The sequence below is a fragment of the Lissotriton helveticus genome, chromosome 1_2 (genome assembly GCF_964261635.1).
Source record: "Lissotriton helveticus chromosome 1_2, aLisHel1.1, whole genome shotgun sequence".
Classification (NCBI taxonomy): Eukaryota; Metazoa; Chordata; class Amphibia; order Caudata; family Salamandridae; genus Lissotriton; species Lissotriton helveticus.
In genome coordinates, this window is record NC_136058.1 from 88,859,228 (window position 1) to 88,879,324 (window position 20,097).

Below are 20,097 nucleotides of genomic sequence, written 5' to 3' on the forward strand. Positions count from 1 at the left end.
GGCTCTTCCGTCATGAACCCAACTTTCTCCGTTGCATCCTTCAGAGCTTGTTGGATATTGTGATTATCTACCCTGACTTGAGCAAAGAGACCACTTGTTTCATCCCTCTGATCCTTCAAAGCTTGTAAGATCACAGAGAGTGTTGTAGCTTCATTACACTGTCCGCCATTATTCTGCGAGTGCTCTGCTGAAGGAGAGCGTGTGGGACATATCAGAGGTTGAAAATGTAGAGGATAATGGGGCGGAGGAGGGCTACGACCCGGCATTGAAGATGTCAGACCCTGACTTGCTTCGAGAGATCCGCCAGGAAACCTTGCTGCCTCTAGGTCTGATTCCGAAGTCAAGCAAACTGCACCTTTAGCAGCCTTTATTGCATTAGACCCCCCTCCAGTCCCTCCATCGGTTAATCTAACGTCTGACAATTTAGCGATCACAGTTTTTATTCCGCCTTTAGCCTGAACCCATTTCCTCATTGTACTATTGTCCGGTAGCTCCTTGGCCTGTGTTGCTTTCTTTTTACCCGAGCCTAGATTAGTGGTAATTAATGTCTTCTTCAGGTCTCTTGTTGTTTTGGCCTTGAGATTCTTTTTTAAAGGAGTCCATGGCGCAGCCGTTTTCTTTTTCACATCTCTATGGGGTCGTTGTTCCTTTGGCAATCCCCTTGAATAATGCTCTTCGTCCTGGCCCCCCTCAGAAGTATTTACCCCACTAGTGTCCTTGCCAGAATGAGCACAGACTTCAAGATCTTCTGTAGAGGTGTTGGCACACTGTGCTTCTGAATCCTTATCAAGATCGATATTACAGATATTCATGCCTTTTTCACCATTTATTATATTTACGTAATTTTCAGACATGTCTAGGTCAGACCCAGACCCTGTCCCAGAAGCTTCCGGCACCTCCATCTTCGTCATTACCATGACTGTATTCTCTACAGCCTGTGCGTAGAGACTGCTGTGGCTGCTTTGAAATCATTGGATTCTGTAGAGCGAGCGATATGCTACTTTGTTGCTTGTTAGAGATTGCATTTATGATGGTTTGCACCAGCTGGCAGCCACTAGGAGACTCTGTAGTGAGCTCCAAGAGCACAGCTGACACCCTTGCCTGCAGAAACTGAACGACTGATTTCCCAAGTTTTGTATCTGGTTTGACAGTATCCACAGGGTCTGCAACATCCACGGCGACCACTTTCTCTACTATGGCGGCCACCCCCTCCTCAAGGCAGTTTTCCGCTGCATCAGCCAATGCCTCCGCACCCATTCTAGCGGCTGTGCTCACAGCTAGACTCACTGGTTACCGGCTTGTTCCTCGAGCCCCCGAGCCGTGGTCTTCAATGGCGCCATGTCAGCCGGTAGTACAGGTGGAGCTAAGCAGAAGAAACAAATGGGACTGATATGGCAGCGGAAGGAAGAACGCCATGCCAGCAGCACCACCACCATGTACTCCGATGACGAACACCTGGAGCAAATCCGAGACAGAGCCTGCATTGGACTCCGGTAGATTTCGAGACAGGTAATTTCTTTTCTCTTCTTCTCTCAAGAAACATTCCCACTTTCAAGTATCATCTCGTAAGCATTTTTTAAATATATTTTCTTTCTATGCAGCACACATGAGTGACGGGGAGCCGACTTCGGGAACCTCTGCGGCCCGATCCTAGAGACAGCATCAACCCGCCATCTTGTCTCCTCCTCCGTCAAGTCCTGTTAATCACATTTCAACATAAACTAATTTTAAGAAAGTGTTGAAGATTATATTTACTGTTACCAATCCAATTTAACACAATTTGGGGATGGTGTTGGTCACTTAAGGAGTGACATCTACTATTCCTACTCAAGTATAAACCAATTTAGGAAAGGTGTTAGACAATATAAGGGTGGCATTTACTATTCCCACTCCAATCTAAACCAATTTGTAGAAGATGTTGGTCAGTAAAGGGGTGACATTTACTCTTTCCACTCCAATCTATACAAATTTGGGGAAGGTGTCAGATACTTAAGGGATGTAATTTAATATTTCCACATCAATCTAACCCTATTGGGGGGAAGGTGTTGGACACCAAAGGGGTGAAATTTACTATTTTCACTACAATCTGAGGGCCTCATTACGAGTTTGGTGATGTGGCAGAGGGACGCCCAAATCCCACACCACCAAACCCGTGTAGAAACCGCACGCCAGATCAGGAGTTTGCTCGTGGTTAGGAGAGTGGTTCTTTGGTGTTCCCAATTTGGTGCCTATAAAATAGGCACCGCAATGGGAACATCAATAGTGTACCTGCAAAGGCATGGACTGCTGCAGCCCATGCCGTGCAGGTACTGGGGTGCATGCACACAAAGGGGGCACATGTTGTGCCCCCCTGTATGCATCCACTTGTGTCCTCTGTGCCATGGTTTTCATGGCAGGTTCACCAGCCAGAAAACTGTGGCAGAGAGGAAACTCGTAATACGCTTGGGGGGGGCCGCCGCAGTCCTGTCAAGCATATTGCAGGCTCAGCACCACCATGCAACCACCAGTAAACGGCAGTTCCCTGGCGGTTGTGGTGGTTGCAGTGGTCCCAGGGTGGCCGGACCACCCTAGTCATAACAGGGCTGTCGGGAGATTGCCACAGTGAGTCTGGCGGTCTATGGATTGCCAGACTCATAATAAGGGCCTAAAACATTTTGTGCAAAGTGCTACAGATTTTAAATGTTATATAAACAATTAATACTTCATACTCACATATATTTTTGAGGTATAAAATAAACAAAAAGGCACCTAAAAACATGCAAACCAAATACAAATCTATATATTAATATTTAAATATTAATATATAAAATAATATTTTTATCACTATTAATAATTAATATATTTTTAAAATATTTACTACCAGTCCTAAACTTTAAACCATAAAATGCAAAATAAAATTATAATCCAAAATTAACAATCCAAAACATTTTAAAAATGAAAAAACTTTTTTTTTATTTGAATTTTACAATGACATTATAATGTTCAACTTAAATATGTTTTCAAATATTTTAATTATGATGCATTATTCAGGACAAATATAAAGTTATTTTTTTATTAAAGATTGTTGAACTTATTTTACTATATTAAATAAAAAGTGTATACTTTTTTAATTTTCTATTTAAATATTTCTATTTAATTATATTTGCAATAACATAATTTCCTTTCAATTTAATATATTAATATATTTTAATACATAACACATTATGATTTATAAAAAACTAATTATATGACAAAATACATTTTAAAATGCTTCAATATTAATTTGTCTATTATGAAAATAATCAACATTGAATTTATATTAAAATATTCACCTATAAAAAGTACTAATACACTCCCATTTCCGTATGGGAGCTTGTGCTGTGGCCATTACCGGCCGTAGCACACACTCCCACAGAGTACTGGGAGAATGTGTTCATCCCTGCACCATGTGGCAGGCACTATGAGGTGCCTGCCACACGGTGCAGGGAAGAACATGGGGGCTCGCCATTTGCGATGCAGAGCACACGATGTAATTCATTTTATTTATTTATTTATTTACCTAACTCTATTCGGCTGTATGCTGGAGTTTACTACCCCCCCCCGCCCTACCCATCTCCCGCTCCACCCCGCAGCACTCCCTGGAGGAGCCCCCACTGATTCAGAAACAGTTATTTTGCCTCCTGTGGGGGGTTGTCCAATGTCCACCTCAGATTTTGGATTATGATTTATTCTCTTTAAGCGACGTGGAGGGTTCAATTAGGCAGAAAGTACAGGCAAAAGCCCCAGGTCCAGATGGCATTCCGGTGATCTATTTTTGTTTGACAGTTCAAGCTGGGCTCATTAAATCCTATTACTTTCAAATGCTCTAGCAAGCAGTGCTTTGGTCCCAGCTTCGAGGCTGGGGCTGAGGTAGTCCCAACATTAAAATAATGGGAGACAGGACAACCCTGCAATTACAGACCTATCATCCTGATAGATGCAGTACAAAAAGTATTTAGTCACGCTCTTTAACAAAAGATTCAGACATGGGCTGATGAAAATGCTATCTTGTCACCATATCAAGCAGGCTTTAGAGAAAAGACAGGGACAATAGATCAGGTCTTCCGCCTCATGATCCTCTACTGGAAAGTTATAGTCATCGGTCAGGGCAGTCTATATTTAGCTTTTATTGATTTGCAGTCTGCCTTTGATCTAGTGCCTAGGCAGAAGCTGTGACAAAGTCCTCAAAGATATGGGAATTTCCTCTCTAATACACAAATGGTTGTTTGACTTCATGAAGACAACTTTGCCCAGGAGAGGTGGGGGTCACAGGGGCAACTTGCAGAGCGCATCCCCGTTGGCAGGGGATTTCGCCAGGGATGCGTTCTGGCACCCACACTCTTCTCCCTTTAAATTAACAAAGTTGCAAGCTTTCTATGGTAGGGGCCCACCGATGCTCCATCTCTAGACGGGGAAAATACCTTATTGTTCGCAAATGACACCTTGTTGATATCTAAAACCCCGGGGGGGGGGGGGGGTACAACTATTTCTAAATAGACTCAAACTCTTCTGTGATTTACGGGCCTTGAAATAAACATGTCAAAAACTAAATTCTTGAATCCCCATAAGTCCTATAGAGGCAGGCCAACTTTGGGAGGCAGCCCACATATCAAAAATGGCACTTGAACACAAGCAGCTATCTGTGGCATTGGGAAAAGAACATCGCTCCTCTGCTAGTAGACCAGTTGTAGCTGTCCTGCAGGTCTATGACCTAAAAGCAGTCAGTTCTACACTGTATTGGCCTGAGCTGTGGGGCTTCGACAAGACAGAGGAGCTCAGCAGGTCAGAACACAAATTCCTAAGAAATTTAGTGATGTTGCCCCAGAGTACTCCACTCCACCCTCTAATGCTAGGCCTGGGTTGGCGCATCATCACTGACATAGCCAAGCTTCGGCCACTATTATTTTGTGCCACAACCCAGAGGACCCCAGAACTACTGCCATATGCTAAAGCATTTGAGTAGGTAACCCATTTTGATGCCTTCAAATAAAATTGGGTGGATTAACAACATAAGGAGGTTCCTCTCAGATATAGGGTTTCTGGAAGCCTGGGAAAATTCTGATCCATCCCTACTCCAAAAAGACACAGTAAAGAGTTATTATTGGAACTGGGTTGGAGTGACCGGGGCAAACTTACACCCGAATTTATGATTCACAAACAGGTCAGCTCCCTGGAACCCTATCTTGACTTAATCCAAACACCCCTTGACTGGAAACTATACATTCTATTTAGGTTTGGTAACTTTCCTTTGCACGATCTTGTGGCCAAGAGGCATAGCAAAATTCTGCAATCAAGCAACAGCCCTAGCTGCAAGGCATGCTTGAAGTACGTGGCATATATGATGTTTGCCTGTCTGACTTAAGTGTGACCTAGATTAAAATGGATTAAACCAATTTGCCATAAAATGGGGACACAGAATTACTGGGTTGCCTTGCATATTCTCAAATCGGACACTAGACCACTCTAGCTTGTGCAGTCCCTAAGCTTCTTGGCCATATGTGGAGCATAAAGAAAAAGGCTCAAGCAGATAATCTATGAAGTGGGCTGACTTCTTTCACTGCGGTCAGTATCTCAGGGAGCCTCTGCTATAATTCCTTCCAAATTTAAAAGCTATGGAATTGAGCTACAAAACGAGTTCTAGAGCAATGTGTTGCATAGTCAAAATTCAAGCTCTTTTCTTTATAATGTAGAAAAGCTGGCTTTGCTAAAATAGTTAATAAGTATGAGGTTTTACTGTGTATAACTTAGCAGTGCGATTCCCAGTCGCTTTTACTTCCTTGTACACATGCTCTCTTTTAACTTTTTAACTTGCAATGTCTTTTAACTTTTTAAGAATTATTATTCATTTTTTTATATACATTTTATTTGTGTTAACATAATTGTAAAGTTAACTATGTAAACTTTTTGCTATTCTCTCAGGTAATCGTCCCATTATGATGGTTTCCCCTTGTGTTTGTTTTTATACATTTTTTACATGTGAAAACTTTCAAGGCATGATTGCCATAACAAAGTTCATATTGGTAATAAGGTTGTCGGAATTGAAACCGACAATCTCGACCAGAGGTCGGAGGCTTTCCAACCGGGATCGTAATAGGCCCCTTAGAATCAAACACACTACAATAAATTACATACAAAATAACACTTACAAATGATATTACACAGCACAATATTTTCTAAATCAATATATTTTCCTACACTATTAAAAATAACACTTAAAACAATATTTTTACCTTCGATACTCCTGTTGATATTTTTGACATTCCGATTTTCTAGACACAATATTTTTGTATCACAATATATTTTTTCAATGTTTTGCCCAAACACCCTTACTTTACGCAAACATGACTAGAACTGATAAAGCTAGCTGTGTTCATTCACCAGCAGGAGGCACTGTGAGTGGATTTCCCCTGTGAGAACTGACAATTTCATGTACTTATTGAGTGTGATAGTAATAGCCACGTGCTGGGTCTGAGAAACTAAATATGGCAATGAACACAAAACCCAAGTATCAATTTTATTATGCAAGGTCACAGACTTCCGCCATGCTCAGGTAGTATCTTGTGAAAAGGGGTATAGCATAAAATATTGTGATGAGGGTCAACCACGGCCTGGCGATCATTCATAAAGAACAGCTTCACTGCCGAGTTGTCCCTGAAACCATCCCGGACTGTGAGAGCCTCGCCTTTAACATTGAACTCGCACCTAACAGATGTTTCTCTGGCACTCTTATCTACCGCCCCCTCGGCCCCCCGAAGCAGTTCCACGTCAGTCTACCCTCAAGCATGGCTGAACGACTCAGCACTACATCCAACTTCACCCTGCTGGGCGATTTTAATCTTCATTTTGACTCTTCGTTAGATCACACTGCCTCAACCCTAGCAGATGATCTGGCAGCTCTGCAACTTACCCAACGTGTCACTACTCCCACCCATGTGAAGGGCCATCTGCTGGACCCTGTTTTCAGCAACTGCCCTGATCTTGTAACAAGTTCACCCATCCCCCTGCCATGGACGGACCTTTTTTTGGTCCCCATCAGCTGGACTGCGCCTAAACCCTTTCCGCCCGCACCCATCACCAGACTCATGCGAGCCTGGTCCCGCCTAGCAGTTGACAACTGGGGTAGTAAACTTGCTAGTAATCCACCCCTCACTAACGACGACCCCGGCCTAGCCAACCAGGCATATGCGAATTGGATTACTCAATCTCTAGATGTTATACTTCCCCCCAAAAAAATTACACTCAAGCGCTCCCACAAAACTGCCCGTGCTACACGGAGGCTCTTAGGGACAAGAAACGCCTTTGCAGGAAATCGGAAAGACGATGGCGCTCTGATTACTCTGCAGACAATAAAACCCGCTACCGAGAAGCCATCAGTCAATATAAAACTCTAGTAAAATCGGCCCAGGCCACATACTTTTCCGAGAGAATTTTGCTCGCAAAGTCTAAACCCAAGGAAAATTTTCAAATCATTAAAAAACTAACAAAACCTTCCCCCAGCCTGCTGGCGGATAAGTCCACTATCCACTGCAATAATGTTGCCGAATTCTTTCATCAGAAAGTAAGCACTATCTACAAAGCTTTTCCCCCCCAAAAACCTCACCCCCTTAACCCCATCTTTGGATCCCTCAATTTCCTCCTCCAGCCAACACCTACCCACGCTGACTCACTTACCTCCTTTGGATCTCGCTACCCTTGAATCCTTAGCACGGAAAGTAAAAACCGGATCCCCTGATGACCCAGCCCCGCCAGATATAATAATGGCTGCCTCTCAGATCACTCTGCCCATAATAAGGGAGGTTCTAAACGCTTCCATCTCCTCTGGCATTGTGCCGACCGTATGGAAGCAGGCCATGGTCAGATCTTTGTTGAAAAAACCTAATTTGGACTCCACTGACCTGAGTAACTATCGTCCCATCTCCCTGCTACCATGGGCGAGCAAGATCCTGGAGAAATATATAAATCAACAGCTGGTAAACTTCTTAGAAGACCACCACTTACTGGATCCCACCCAGACGGGCTTTAGACCGAAACACAGGACTGAGACCGCCCTCCTCATGGTTACCGAGGAAGCCAGAAAAATCTTGGATCAAGGAGGATCAGTGGCAGTGAGCCTCCTTGATCTCAGCGCGGCCTTCGATACGGTCAGCCATGACACCCTGCTGTACCGTATGTCCCGTGCCGGGATCAAGGACAACGCCTGGTCATGGTTTAAGTCCTTCTTAGAGGACAGATCCTTCCGAGTGTTTGAGGGCGAGTCTGTGTTCACAAGCAAACCTCTGACATGCGGAGTCCCCCAGGGCTCCTCTCTAAGCCCTGCACTTTTTAACCTGTACATGAGGCCACTGGCTGATGTCGTCCGCCCATTTGGGCTCAAGATCATCTCCTATGCGGACGACACGCAGCTGGTGGTCTCACTGACGCAGGAAGCCAACCTGCCTGCACCAGGAGGGCTTAGAGAGTGCCTAGAGGAGGTGAAGTCCTGGATGTCCCTATCGTCCCTAAAACTGAATGGAGAGACAAAACTGAGCTAATGCTCCTAGGACCCCCTAATCTCAGCCTTCCCTCCTCCCTGTGGCCGCCTTGTCTGGGTCCCCCGCCAACCCCAAAAAACAATATTAGGAGTCTTGGAGTCTGGTTGGACAGATCTCTGTCCTTTAACGTACAAGCTACAAAACTCTCAGCCACCTGTTTTGGCATCATGAGGATGTTAAAGAAAATTCTCCCTCTCCTCCCCATGGAAGCCAAACAGGTAGCCATACAGGGCTTAATACAGTCACGCCTTGACTTCAACAATGTGCTCTACCTTGGCGCCCCAGAATTCACTCTGAGAAGGCTCCAGATAGTGCAGAATTGCGCAGCACGCATTTTGCTCGATCTCCCCCGCAGACAATCAGTGAGGGCCGGACTAGTAAGCCTTCACTGGCTTCCGGTTCGCCAGAGAGTTATGTTCAAGGCAATGTGCATAGCACACCAGGCCTTTTGGAACACTGGCCCCAGGATTGCTCGTGACCTAATTACCCACTATACCCCCAGCAGAAGACTCCACTCCAGTCAGACCTTCCGTGCAATGGCCCCCAGAATAAAAAGATCCAGAGCCAGAGGTAGGACGTTTTCCCATAATGCTGCCACGGCCTGGAACTCCCTTCCCATGCATCTCAGAGCCAACCCCAATCTCTCTGCGTTTCGCAAACAGCTGAAAACTTGGTTATTTCATCCGGCCTAACTACCCCTTACTTAGTCTCCCACTGGGTTTTCTTGAGGGTTCATGGTACTCTTAGCGCTTGGACGCCTCCGGGCAGCAATTCGCGCTCTATAAATTCACATCCTATCATATCCTATCCTATCCTATATTGAAGAGGTCAACACATACCTACTCTTTCCTTGTCAGAAAAGCTCTCTTTGGACAACGGTCAATTAGGATTTGCATGGATTCACAAAACTGCTTTAATTGTAATTCTAGACATAGGAATAACCTAAAAGTGAGAGATAGAAAAATGTTGCCCATCAAAGCACTGGTGGCATGGTGTAAAGCTGAACCACAATTTTTAGTTGGATACAAGATTAGATGTTGGCACACAGACAATATGGGACTGAAAGTGAAGCCACAGAGAGTTATGCATCAATAAATCATCGAGCTACTGGCAAAAGAATTAAAGCTAAGAGAAAATGCAGGAGCACTATAAAACCCACACTGAGAATAAAAGAGGGCGCCATCCCATGCTTAATTTGTACTGAGTGTCACATTCAGCATCTCTAGACACTAGATCTTTGTTTAAGAAACAAGAGATCCACAATCAGCTCCAGTCCCCCTAACACTAACCTCACCAGTGACCGTCTTTGTCAGTGGGTTTCTCATTTTGGGGGGATACTCATTTGTAGATGTAGTTCATTTTTGACAGAGAAAAATGTAATATACATTGGTAAACAGAAAAAAAGTTTGACTGAAAACTCACTGTTTCAATAAAAGCCCTGCTAGAGGTTCTGCCATATAATCCTATGAATGTAATACATATTGGTATGAGGCCTAATGCAATAGACATAGGTCTGTGCTTAAAAGTGATAATGAAATAATATTTGTTCATTCCCACTGTACTTTTTAAATGAGGTCTAAACTACCAGTGCAAAAGAGTTGTTTACAGTATATTTCTTTGAAGGATCTGCCACTAAGGGCCTTATTATGATATCGGGCGGACTTCGGTCGGCGGTTCCACATACCTAATTACAATGTGACTGCACATGGTTTAGTTGCAAACTCCCATTTCCCTATGTGAGCTTGTGCTGTAGCTGTAAACCAGCAGTAGCACAAGTTCCCATAGAAAAATGGGAGTTTGTGTGAAACCTTGCACCGTGTGGCAGGCACCTCATGGTGTCTGCCACACAGAGCAGGTATTCACAGGTGAGCACCATAGGCGCCCCCTCAGCCCCCAACCAGAGGCCATTCTAGGGGCCCCCAATGTCACTCTCCAACAGGCTTTCCATATTAGAAAGTCCAACATGGGAAGCCTGTCGGAAACGACATCATTATCCCAATGGCAGAAACGCCGTCCATTGGTATTATGTGCTGGTCTCCGACTGTCTGACTCGTCAGAGTCCAGTCGGAATGACCAGCTGGTTTCAGTTTCGACCACCTGCATTGTAATGTGGCGGTTGAAACTGAAACCGCAATGAAGGGGGTCCTTAATGTTAATTGAATTTGTGTTAGACACACTACCTCCTTATAACTTTTCATCCTACACATGGTCTGCATCCCTACAGTTTAACATTTATTTAACCTCTCTTTCCAATCTTGTGAATTCATTCAAACTCCCTTGTCATGACCCTGACGACACCCAAATAGTCCTGCAATTGGAGCAACCTTCAGAAGTCATGAATTCTAGACTTTGAGAATACCTATTTGGAACAATATATGATGCAGATTAACCTAAAACTTTACTCATCTAAAACTAAAACAATGACTTGTGGAACCCAGAGAAAATACAACTACACACTGTTACCACATGAGTTGGGGCAGCCATCAACTATATCAATTCGACTGAAAAGCCCAGTGTAATCATGGACTTGCTCTTTGATTGCAAGTCAACAAAGTGACAACAAACTCATTCTATAAAAGGGGAATTCTACAGCATCCCCTTCCCAAGTTCTCTCATCAGATATCACAACTGGATTATGCAAATGGCCATTAGATTGGACCTACTACGAAGAATATTTGCAAAGTTACAAAGAATTCTGGGGCTGTATTACAAATGTATGCGCCAGCTTTAATTGCCGCTATGTGCCCGACTGTCTGTGTTTATGTGCGTTTGCGTCTGTGCACTAATACAATATGCGCACAGATGCAAATGCACTTAAAAGCAGAGTTCAAAGTCTGCGCCAACATCATGGCACTTTACAGACAATCCTCTGTAATGCATACTCGGGCGCACAGCGAAAATTATTGCTGGCGCAGTCATCTGTAATACGGCCCCAGAATGCTTCTGGCAGACTGGACTACATCCCTTTTGCTCTCAGGGGACTACTTAGGCTGTCAGTGGCAAGAAGAATTTCCTACCAATCCCTCTGCACTGCACACCTGCACTGCACACTATGGTATGAATGGACAAGGACCAATTTTCCTTCAATCCAAACTCATATTTTACACCCAAAGACAAAATCTAAGGCCAGGAATGACCCCATTCCTGATAGTTACTCGTTTAAAAACATAACAGATATGCAAGACGTAGACTATACTCCAAAACAAAATATTGATCATCAACAACCATGAATAAATCAGACAATCAAAAATTACTTTTCGCAAAGCCATGATTGCAGTGACCAACAGACCACTACCCTGACTGGTTTGTGTATACCGCGTGCACTGTTTAGAGCACACTATCTGGGCATCAATCACAATACCAATACTCCAAAATAACACATCACAACACATTTAAAGCCTCTCTTTTATCCATCTACTTCACGAGTCATCTAATATAATACTCCTGTGATAATTTCTATAAATCTCTTTGCGACCCAAAAAACAGTGGAAAGTGTTTTAGAAATGCAGCATTACTATATAGTAGAATGCAGATCAATTAACATTACAATGGCATATTGCATGCACATACCTTTTCCCAATAACCTCTATCTGGTTCTGCATTTCTATTTTATAAATAACATAGTGTTCACTTTGGCATTTAATGGTATTTTCACTTTATGATTATTTTTGCATTTGGGACCATAATGGAGCCATGCTTGTGCTAGTGACCAATGTAAGATTTTCTAGTGATTTAGATGCTACTTTTCCTGTGCCCAGTGTAGTTGGGAGGTCAATAGCAGACACCAGTCAGTATTTCATAGCACTCAACATAATGATATTTCAACTTGTCACTTTTGTACTCAGCAATTGTGGTATAAACAAGGTGGTATAAATTGAAAAGTTTCACTTACCTATATTGAGAGGATTGACGTACAATAAAGAAGATTGGACATGTGACATATCAGTTGTGAAGTCCAGCCACATAATGTAAAGGGAATTTATGTTCACAATAGGTATAGAGCATTCACACGACGTATACCCGCTGCATTGACACAAGTCACTCTTAAAACTGCCTTCCTGTGCTCCCGAAGACTCTTCAATTGATAGATTGGAGCTGCATTAAAAAATACATGTCTTAGATTTTACCATTGAAAATTATTCAGATTGTAAATCTGCAGCAGTGCCACCACCAATCTCTTTCTATGAAAGTAATAAAAATAAACCATGTACAATACTGCTCTTTGTACAAGTGTTTAACCTCGTGTCTGCAAAAACTGTGTGCAAGTAAATTTTCTGGACTTTAACATTAATAATTTAGCCTTAAGACAAGCTTGATTAGTACTTCACCATGACCAGAGAAGCAGGAACAATTTGTATAGGCCACTAAAGTATTTCATAATTGTGTCAGATGATAAAAAATAAATCAAAGAATAATTCCAAATGCTTTGGACATAAACAGAGATATTTGTTAAACATACATATCTCTACATCTGTACTTTGTACTTGCTTTGAGTTCAGTATTCATTAGTTGTTTGACACAAACATGAATACAAAGCTTCTATGCAATGTCATAAATTTGAACCTGTGATCCCTCTTGAAGGAAATTGGGTTACTGGTTGAGGGGGTAGACCCCCTACTCAATCAGAAACCACAATCCAGGTCAGGGTGAAGCCATGAGCAAACCCTTAAATTAACCTGTGCTAACCCCTCTGCTCTGCCCTCCCTGGTAGCTTGACACAGGGCAGTTAGGCTTAACTTAGAGGCAATGTGTAAAGTATTTGTGCACCACTTCAAAGAGTAACACACATGAAACACGCCACAAAAGGATCTCACACCAGATTAGAAAAATATATTATTTTTTAATAAAAAAACAAGGCCAAAACGGCACAAATTCAACCAGCAGAACCAGAAATGTGCAATTTTAAATGTTAAGTCAAAATAGCAACAAAAAGCACAGAGCACCAACTGTGGATATCTGGTTGATCTGCACTGGGACAAAGCCAAAAGATTCAGGGACCCAGTTAGGAATAAAAGTAACTTAAATCCTGGTACCGGACCGTTGTGAGGTCTGACATCAGGGATGCATTTAACAGCCTCAGCGATGCATCGGTTTTGAGGAGCTGCGATGAAAGTTCCTGCATCATCGTCCAGGTTCCCATTCATGAGGGCTTGCGATGCAAAGTCCAAATACGAGGATGGTTTCCACAGTTGAGGAGATGTGTTGTTTCCGAGGAGATATGAGACTCTGACGTGAGAAACTGTCGTTTTTTAGACTGTTGTTGAGGGAATTGCGATGTGAGAACCTGTGTCAGCGAGGCGTCTTACAGTGGCGGATCCAATGTGGACTGCGGGGTTGATATGGAGTCCTTGCGCAGGGTGAATCCTTGAAGCAAAGACAATGCTTCAGTTCTTCTCGGAATTGCACCACACAACAGAGGAGATTCATTGATTCTGCAGGACCCACAGGTGGACTAACAGAACACCTTTAGGCTCACTTCCAAGGGTCCAGGACAGGGGTGGTACCACTTGGCAGGGTAGGAATCACATATGGCAAAGTCCAGGTGCTGGTTTCAAGATTAATGGAGCCTTCTATCCCTGAGGCTGTAGTCAGGAGGCCAGCCAACCAGCTCTTGGAGTCACACTGGGGTCCTGGATTCCTGAGAAGCACCTGGACTTTGCCAAATGTGAGTCCTACCCTGCCTACTGGTACCACCCCAGTCCTTCTCACCCAGGCAAGAGAGTAGCAGGCAGCAGGCCAGCACAACAGGACAGCAATCCTTCAAAGCAGCTGTTCAGCAGAATGGCAGTCCTTTGAGCAGCACAGCAGTGCTTTTTTCCTGGCAGAGTATCCATAGTTTCAGTGTACTGAAGAGTTGGTGTCTGAAGTCAAATAATTAACCTACCTTTGAAGTGGGTGAAGCTTCTAGAGAATTCACTTTGAAGTCCACAATATTCCTGCATTCCCTCCCTGGCTCCTGACTAACTACAGGGGGTTGTGGAGGCAGGACACAGCCTATTCAAGTGAAAGTAGGGCTGTGCCCAGCTCCACCTTCCCATCCTGCTGGTGAGGGCCTATCCAGGCACACCTAAGCTCTCTATTGTGTGTGGCTGTCTAGGAGGAATACACAAAGCCCATGTGTAACCTACACCCAGTCTTCGGACCCAAAATTTCCAACTACCTAAAAGTGAAATTTTCAACATTGCAATTAAAAATCTGACTTCACCATAAAAGAGGATGGGGTTTTCATTGCAAGTCCAAAGACACCAATCATTAACTGTTTACCTGTTCCCATTTGGAAGTTACAGCGTATTAAATGTAATACGATAACTACAATGTTATAATATGAGAGAAGTAGGTCTTGTAATATTAAAAAAATAAATGTAGAAGTTTTTCACTACCAAGACATTTAAAACTCAACTTGTATCGGACAGACCGAGTTGGAAGGGCTGTTCCAACCGACAACACAGGCTCCCATTGAAAAGGGTTGGTTTTGAAAAACCTTGCACCCTGTGACAGGCACCCCATGGTGCCTGCCACACCGCACATGTTCGTAAAGAGGAGGTCCATGGGCAAGCCCATAAGCCACAACTGGAGGCTTTCACAATGAAGGGGGGTCTGCTACTGCCCCAAATTCAGCTTCTGACAACTGTTCCTGTGTTGGATGAACCGAGTCAGAAAGGGTTTCCGAATGCAACATCATAATTGCTCAGTTGAAAACGCGGTCCATAAAGCTGTATGAGTCTGCTCCGACCAACACAATTTCTCCGAATGCCACTCGGAATCGAGTTGGAAAGACCGAGAGGTTACCTTTCATCATAATCGGTCGGTCGGAAATGTTTCCGAGTTGGTCGGAAACATGGGTTCCGACACGGATTCGGACAAACCAAATGCCATTCATGTGTATAAAATTAGCAACTATAGGAGTTGCTTTTTCCTATACCCTGTGTAGGCTAGCACATGGACAGAACACACTTCAAAACTTGTTTCCCCAGAAATGCAGCTATGTTTGATAGCTGGATTGATCATGGTTAGCTACTACCATGAATTATGGGTTCCTTTAGATGAAAAGGCTATGTCAAAAAGAGTTTTAAGTGGGTTGAAAGAGGGGTTTCACAAGCACTGCTAATCACCTCACATGTATGACAAAGTGTTGTTAGCCAATGGCACATCACAATCATCTTGATGGAATCTATTGGCTCCCCTTGCAGACCAGCGTCATCTTCAAAACCCGCTGAATCATTTATGATGGCATCATGACTATCACCCCACTTATGGCAAGTTCACCATCTCTGGTGGCTCTCTGCACACCCCCAGCGAGGACGCAATTATATTGCAAACTAAGAAGGATAAAAAAGGGAAAAAAAAAAAAGGCAGCAGCTCTTTCCAACAGCGAACCCCATATCTAGAACAACATCCCTGCTTCCATAACTATAGCCCCAATGCTCCAATATAGGAAAGTGCTGAATATGCACCTCTTTAAATAATACTAAATGCAGTAAGAATCCAATAACCAGATACTTCTCCTTTCACTCATTGCCTGTATGCGTGCCTTTGACCCAGCATAGCATTTCAGTGCCTTTCTTGACTAGGTTAGTATGAAAAAAAAATATGTACTTACCTTTTAATGGTAATCACACTATGGGTCTGATATAGATCTTGGTCGGACTGGTCTTGATGTATTCTTTTTGGCAGTCTTACCACCCGCTCGATTTAGATGTTGGCTGGTCACTGGAGGAAAGACCACTGCAGTCCCACCACCTCCGCCAGAATCTCCTATGACGTGAGAAGCAGAAGTTGCTGTCGGAGGAAGTCCCACCAAGAATTGCGCCATCTGGATTACAATGTGGCAGGAAAACATCTAAGTGCAAGGATGATCCCCATTTTGTCATGCAGCACTACAAATTTTATACTAGATTTCACTTGTCTAATGAACCCATTGAATCATTTGTGGGAGCACTCAGAATCCAAGCTTCACAATGTGAGTTTAATGACATTCTTGATCTGTGCATCAGGGAACAAATCATAGTAAATTGCTATAATAAGAAAATCCAGAAGCAACTACTCAGACACAGGAATCCTTCATTACTAGAAACTGTTGATATTGTGAAAAGTGCAGAGGTATCTATTATTTACACCAAAGAAATTTCAGATACGAAACAAATGTTTGAAGAAGTGTGTTCTACTCATGGTAAAGCCCTATCTTAAGACAAGTTTATGGATACAAATCAATAAAGACCTAATCAAACATCAAGGTGTTACCGTTGTGGGTCACAATTCATAATGCTAGTTATAAAAATTGCTCTGCATTTAATAAAGACTGTTTCAAATGTAAAAAAAAATAGTTCTGGTCCTTTTCAAAATAAAAAGACAAATGCTGTTCTTAAAGAGTGTAAATTAGATGAGCACAGCAAGGGTAACATGATGTTTAGTACAGGGGAACAGTTTCAGGGTGTTGATTACATGATTACAAGAAATTTTATAAATAACATAGATCGAGGACCATAGTTTCCTCCAGAATGTGAAATGCTAATTAATGGGTTGCCACACAGGTTCTTGTTGATTCTGGTTCACCATTCACAATTATTTCAGACACATATTTTTCTAGTCATTGGAATAATTTGCAATTGGAACAACCAGCTGTGAAAACAAATGCAAAGGGAGATGTTATATTCCTAAATTAGGTCCATGTAGCAAAGCAGATTATTTTTTAGATTGTTCTCAAGAATAACATTTTCAGCTGTGACCTTTTGCACATATTTGCATGCATGACAATGCTGGATTGATTTTTCTGAAACGAAACCTGTTTTCACATCTAGCTTTGCACCACATTATCACAATGCCCTGAACATCAAGTGCAAGGTCTCATTTCACACTATGTACAAATGTCATCACTATCTTCATCCAGGGGCGATAGGGCTATCTACATATCTATAACATTGCTAATCAATACCCACAACACAAGGCTGCTGTCTATTATAAAAGATAAGCATCCCGATAGATTAGCAGAGGAGGCACTTCCGCTGACACTGAAGGTCTGTGCATGCTGAGAAATCACCACGCAGCGGTCTGACATCTCGTGAGGGGTGTCCAGTTCGTGACTAAGACGGGGTCCTTCATGATCGCCCGGCGGGTAATGGGGTTGGATCATCCATTGGAGGGATTCTTGGCTCTACACCTACACACACTCTGGGTAGACTTAGAGTAAGGTTTGCATAGTAGGAGTATGCTTGATTACTGCCCTGTTTTATATGCCTGTATATATAGATTTAGCACCTTGGTGGAACTATATCTACTATTCACGCTTTTGGTGGTTGTAATCACTTTTATCCGCTTCTGTCTAATAATCATTGCAGTACATGAATTCTATACAAGAATAACGTTGGTTCAATAAATATATTGAAAACGTCCCTCTGTGTATCATCTGTCTACTTCTCTGAGAATAAGTGAGCATGACTGACTGAGCAAAAGGTTCTGTACTGCTTCTATGATCTCTGCGGGGTCAGGGTTGTCATGTTCAGTAGTTGCCAGAAACCATTCACTCCCTGGTAGGTTAGGGGGGCTTACGGTGGCACTGTGAGCCAGCTGGTATATAGGCCGACATGTCCTGTGAGGGTGTCCGGATTCAGTCCTGACAACAAGCCCCTAGTTTATGTTGACAAAACAATGCTCAGATCCTATGGATTAGTAGGAACTACACGACAGAGGCAACAGTATCAAGGGTAGGAACATTTTGGGGAAAATGTATCTGTCAGTAAAAGGCCAATATCTCTTGGGTTGGCGCCACCAAGGTAAGTTTGGTTAACCGTTGAAACTTGGAACTAGTGTCCAATTTCATGCATTTCAGAAGAGATTCAAACTTCTAGTTCAAGTGTTCTAGAAATTTTAGAAGAATTTAAGGGAAGTTAAAGAAAGAATTGGGATGTGTTCATAGGTTTTACCATCAAATCAAATTTAAAGATAATGCAATGCCCATCACGCATAATCTTAGATCTGTACCACTAAGTGTGAGGAAAAAATATGCTGGCTGGGATGTGCATAGAAGAGATTATTCAGCCTGTAGAATCTGCGAGCAGGTTTCCCCAATTATTCTTGTAAAAATAAATCAGGCAAGCTAAGATTGTGGCTCACCTTAGGTCTCTGAATAAACAAATTTTAGTGGACTGCCACCCTTTGCCAAAACTTCAGGAGATTTTTGCTATGTTAGGAGGGGCTAAGCATTGTTTTCCACTTTAGATTTGGGGAGGTATAACATCAGATACTATTATCACCAGATTGTCGCAACAACGCCACCTTTTTTGTTGACACTTGATGGTTCATTTTGTTATTTGTATATGCCTTTTGGTCTTGCTTCTGCTACCTTTGTGTTTCAATGTTTAATGGGTGCCATATTTTGAAACATGGAGGGGGTAGCAGCATTCCACACATTCTCATTTGTGCTGTTATTCTAGAAGAGCATAATAGGCTATCCAAAGTTTAAAATAAATAACAGAAAGTTTGCATGACCTTGCAGATTGACAAATGTAAGTTTCTACATGCAGAAGTTGAGTATTTCGGTCACCAAATGTCAAATGATGGTATTAAACCCAAGGAGTCCTTATTTTAAGCTATTAGGGAGGATCCCAATCCTAATACTATAGATCAAATGAGATTATTTCAGGAGCTTTGTGTGTACTATTCAAGGTTTGTGGAGTATACTTGGTCTTATTCTGATTTCACGAGAACTGTTCTTAAAAAGAACACTAAATTTGTATGGATAAAGGATATGTCAAAAGATTGTGAAATGTTGAAATCCAAGATTATTTATGCATCTGCATTATGCTCCTCAATGAAAAAGCTGAATGTACAGTCAATGCTGATGCCAGTACAGTAATGTGGGCATTAGTGCTGAACACACTCAGAAAGTCAATAACAAAATCAATACTGTTGACTTTACCTTAAGAATCCTATCTTCTGCTGAACAGAGGTATTCTACTTTAGAAAGAAAAGTCTTGGTTGTGCATGGGCAGTGGGACATTTGAAAAAATATTTGTGGGGTCATAACTTTTTGATGCAAACGGATCACAAACCATTGATATATCTTTTTTCAGGGAACGGTGTAGGCAAAGTGTCTTAGAAACCAAGTAAGAATGTTATCAAAAATGTTTGCATTTTTATTTTTCCATCAAACACACTGTGGGCAGATTTCATTGCTGAGTAAACTGTTTGCTTCCTTTCCCTGTGGGTGAAGGGGATTGCATGTTTCAGGGTGAATAGTGTGTTGTAGCATCGGTCTCTGATGTGATGCATGTGATAAGTAGTATTTTCACAGAGGAAGAGTGGTTTGAAGCCATGTGCAAAGATGTTGTTTTGAAGAAAGTAAAGGATTACATAAATCAAAGATGGCCTAAAGAAGGACCAACTTCATGTGTTTTACAAGGTTAAATATGTATTGTCTTAAGAGGGTAACATTATGTTAAGAGCTGAGAAGATGGCACCTCCAGAAGGTATCAGATCTGGTATCAGTGAGTCTACTCAGAAAGGGCATCCAGGTTAGACGGATACCAACATATTGGTACAAGAGAATTAT

General features: G+C 42.5%; 1 protein-coding gene across 1 annotated transcript in view; it reads right to left on the minus strand.

Moving 5' to 3' along the window:
* The window catches only part of LEPR (leptin receptor), a 589,765-nt gene that overhangs the window by 477,912 nt on the left and 91,756 nt on the right, over nucleotides 1-20,097 (minus strand). Inside the window, exon 3 of the mRNA XM_078668979.1 lies at nucleotides 12,442-12,644. Within this exon, the coding sequence (XP_078525105.1) occupies nucleotides 12,442-12,644 (203 nt within the window). The remainder of the gene's footprint in view (nucleotides 1-12,441; nucleotides 12,645-20,097) is intronic.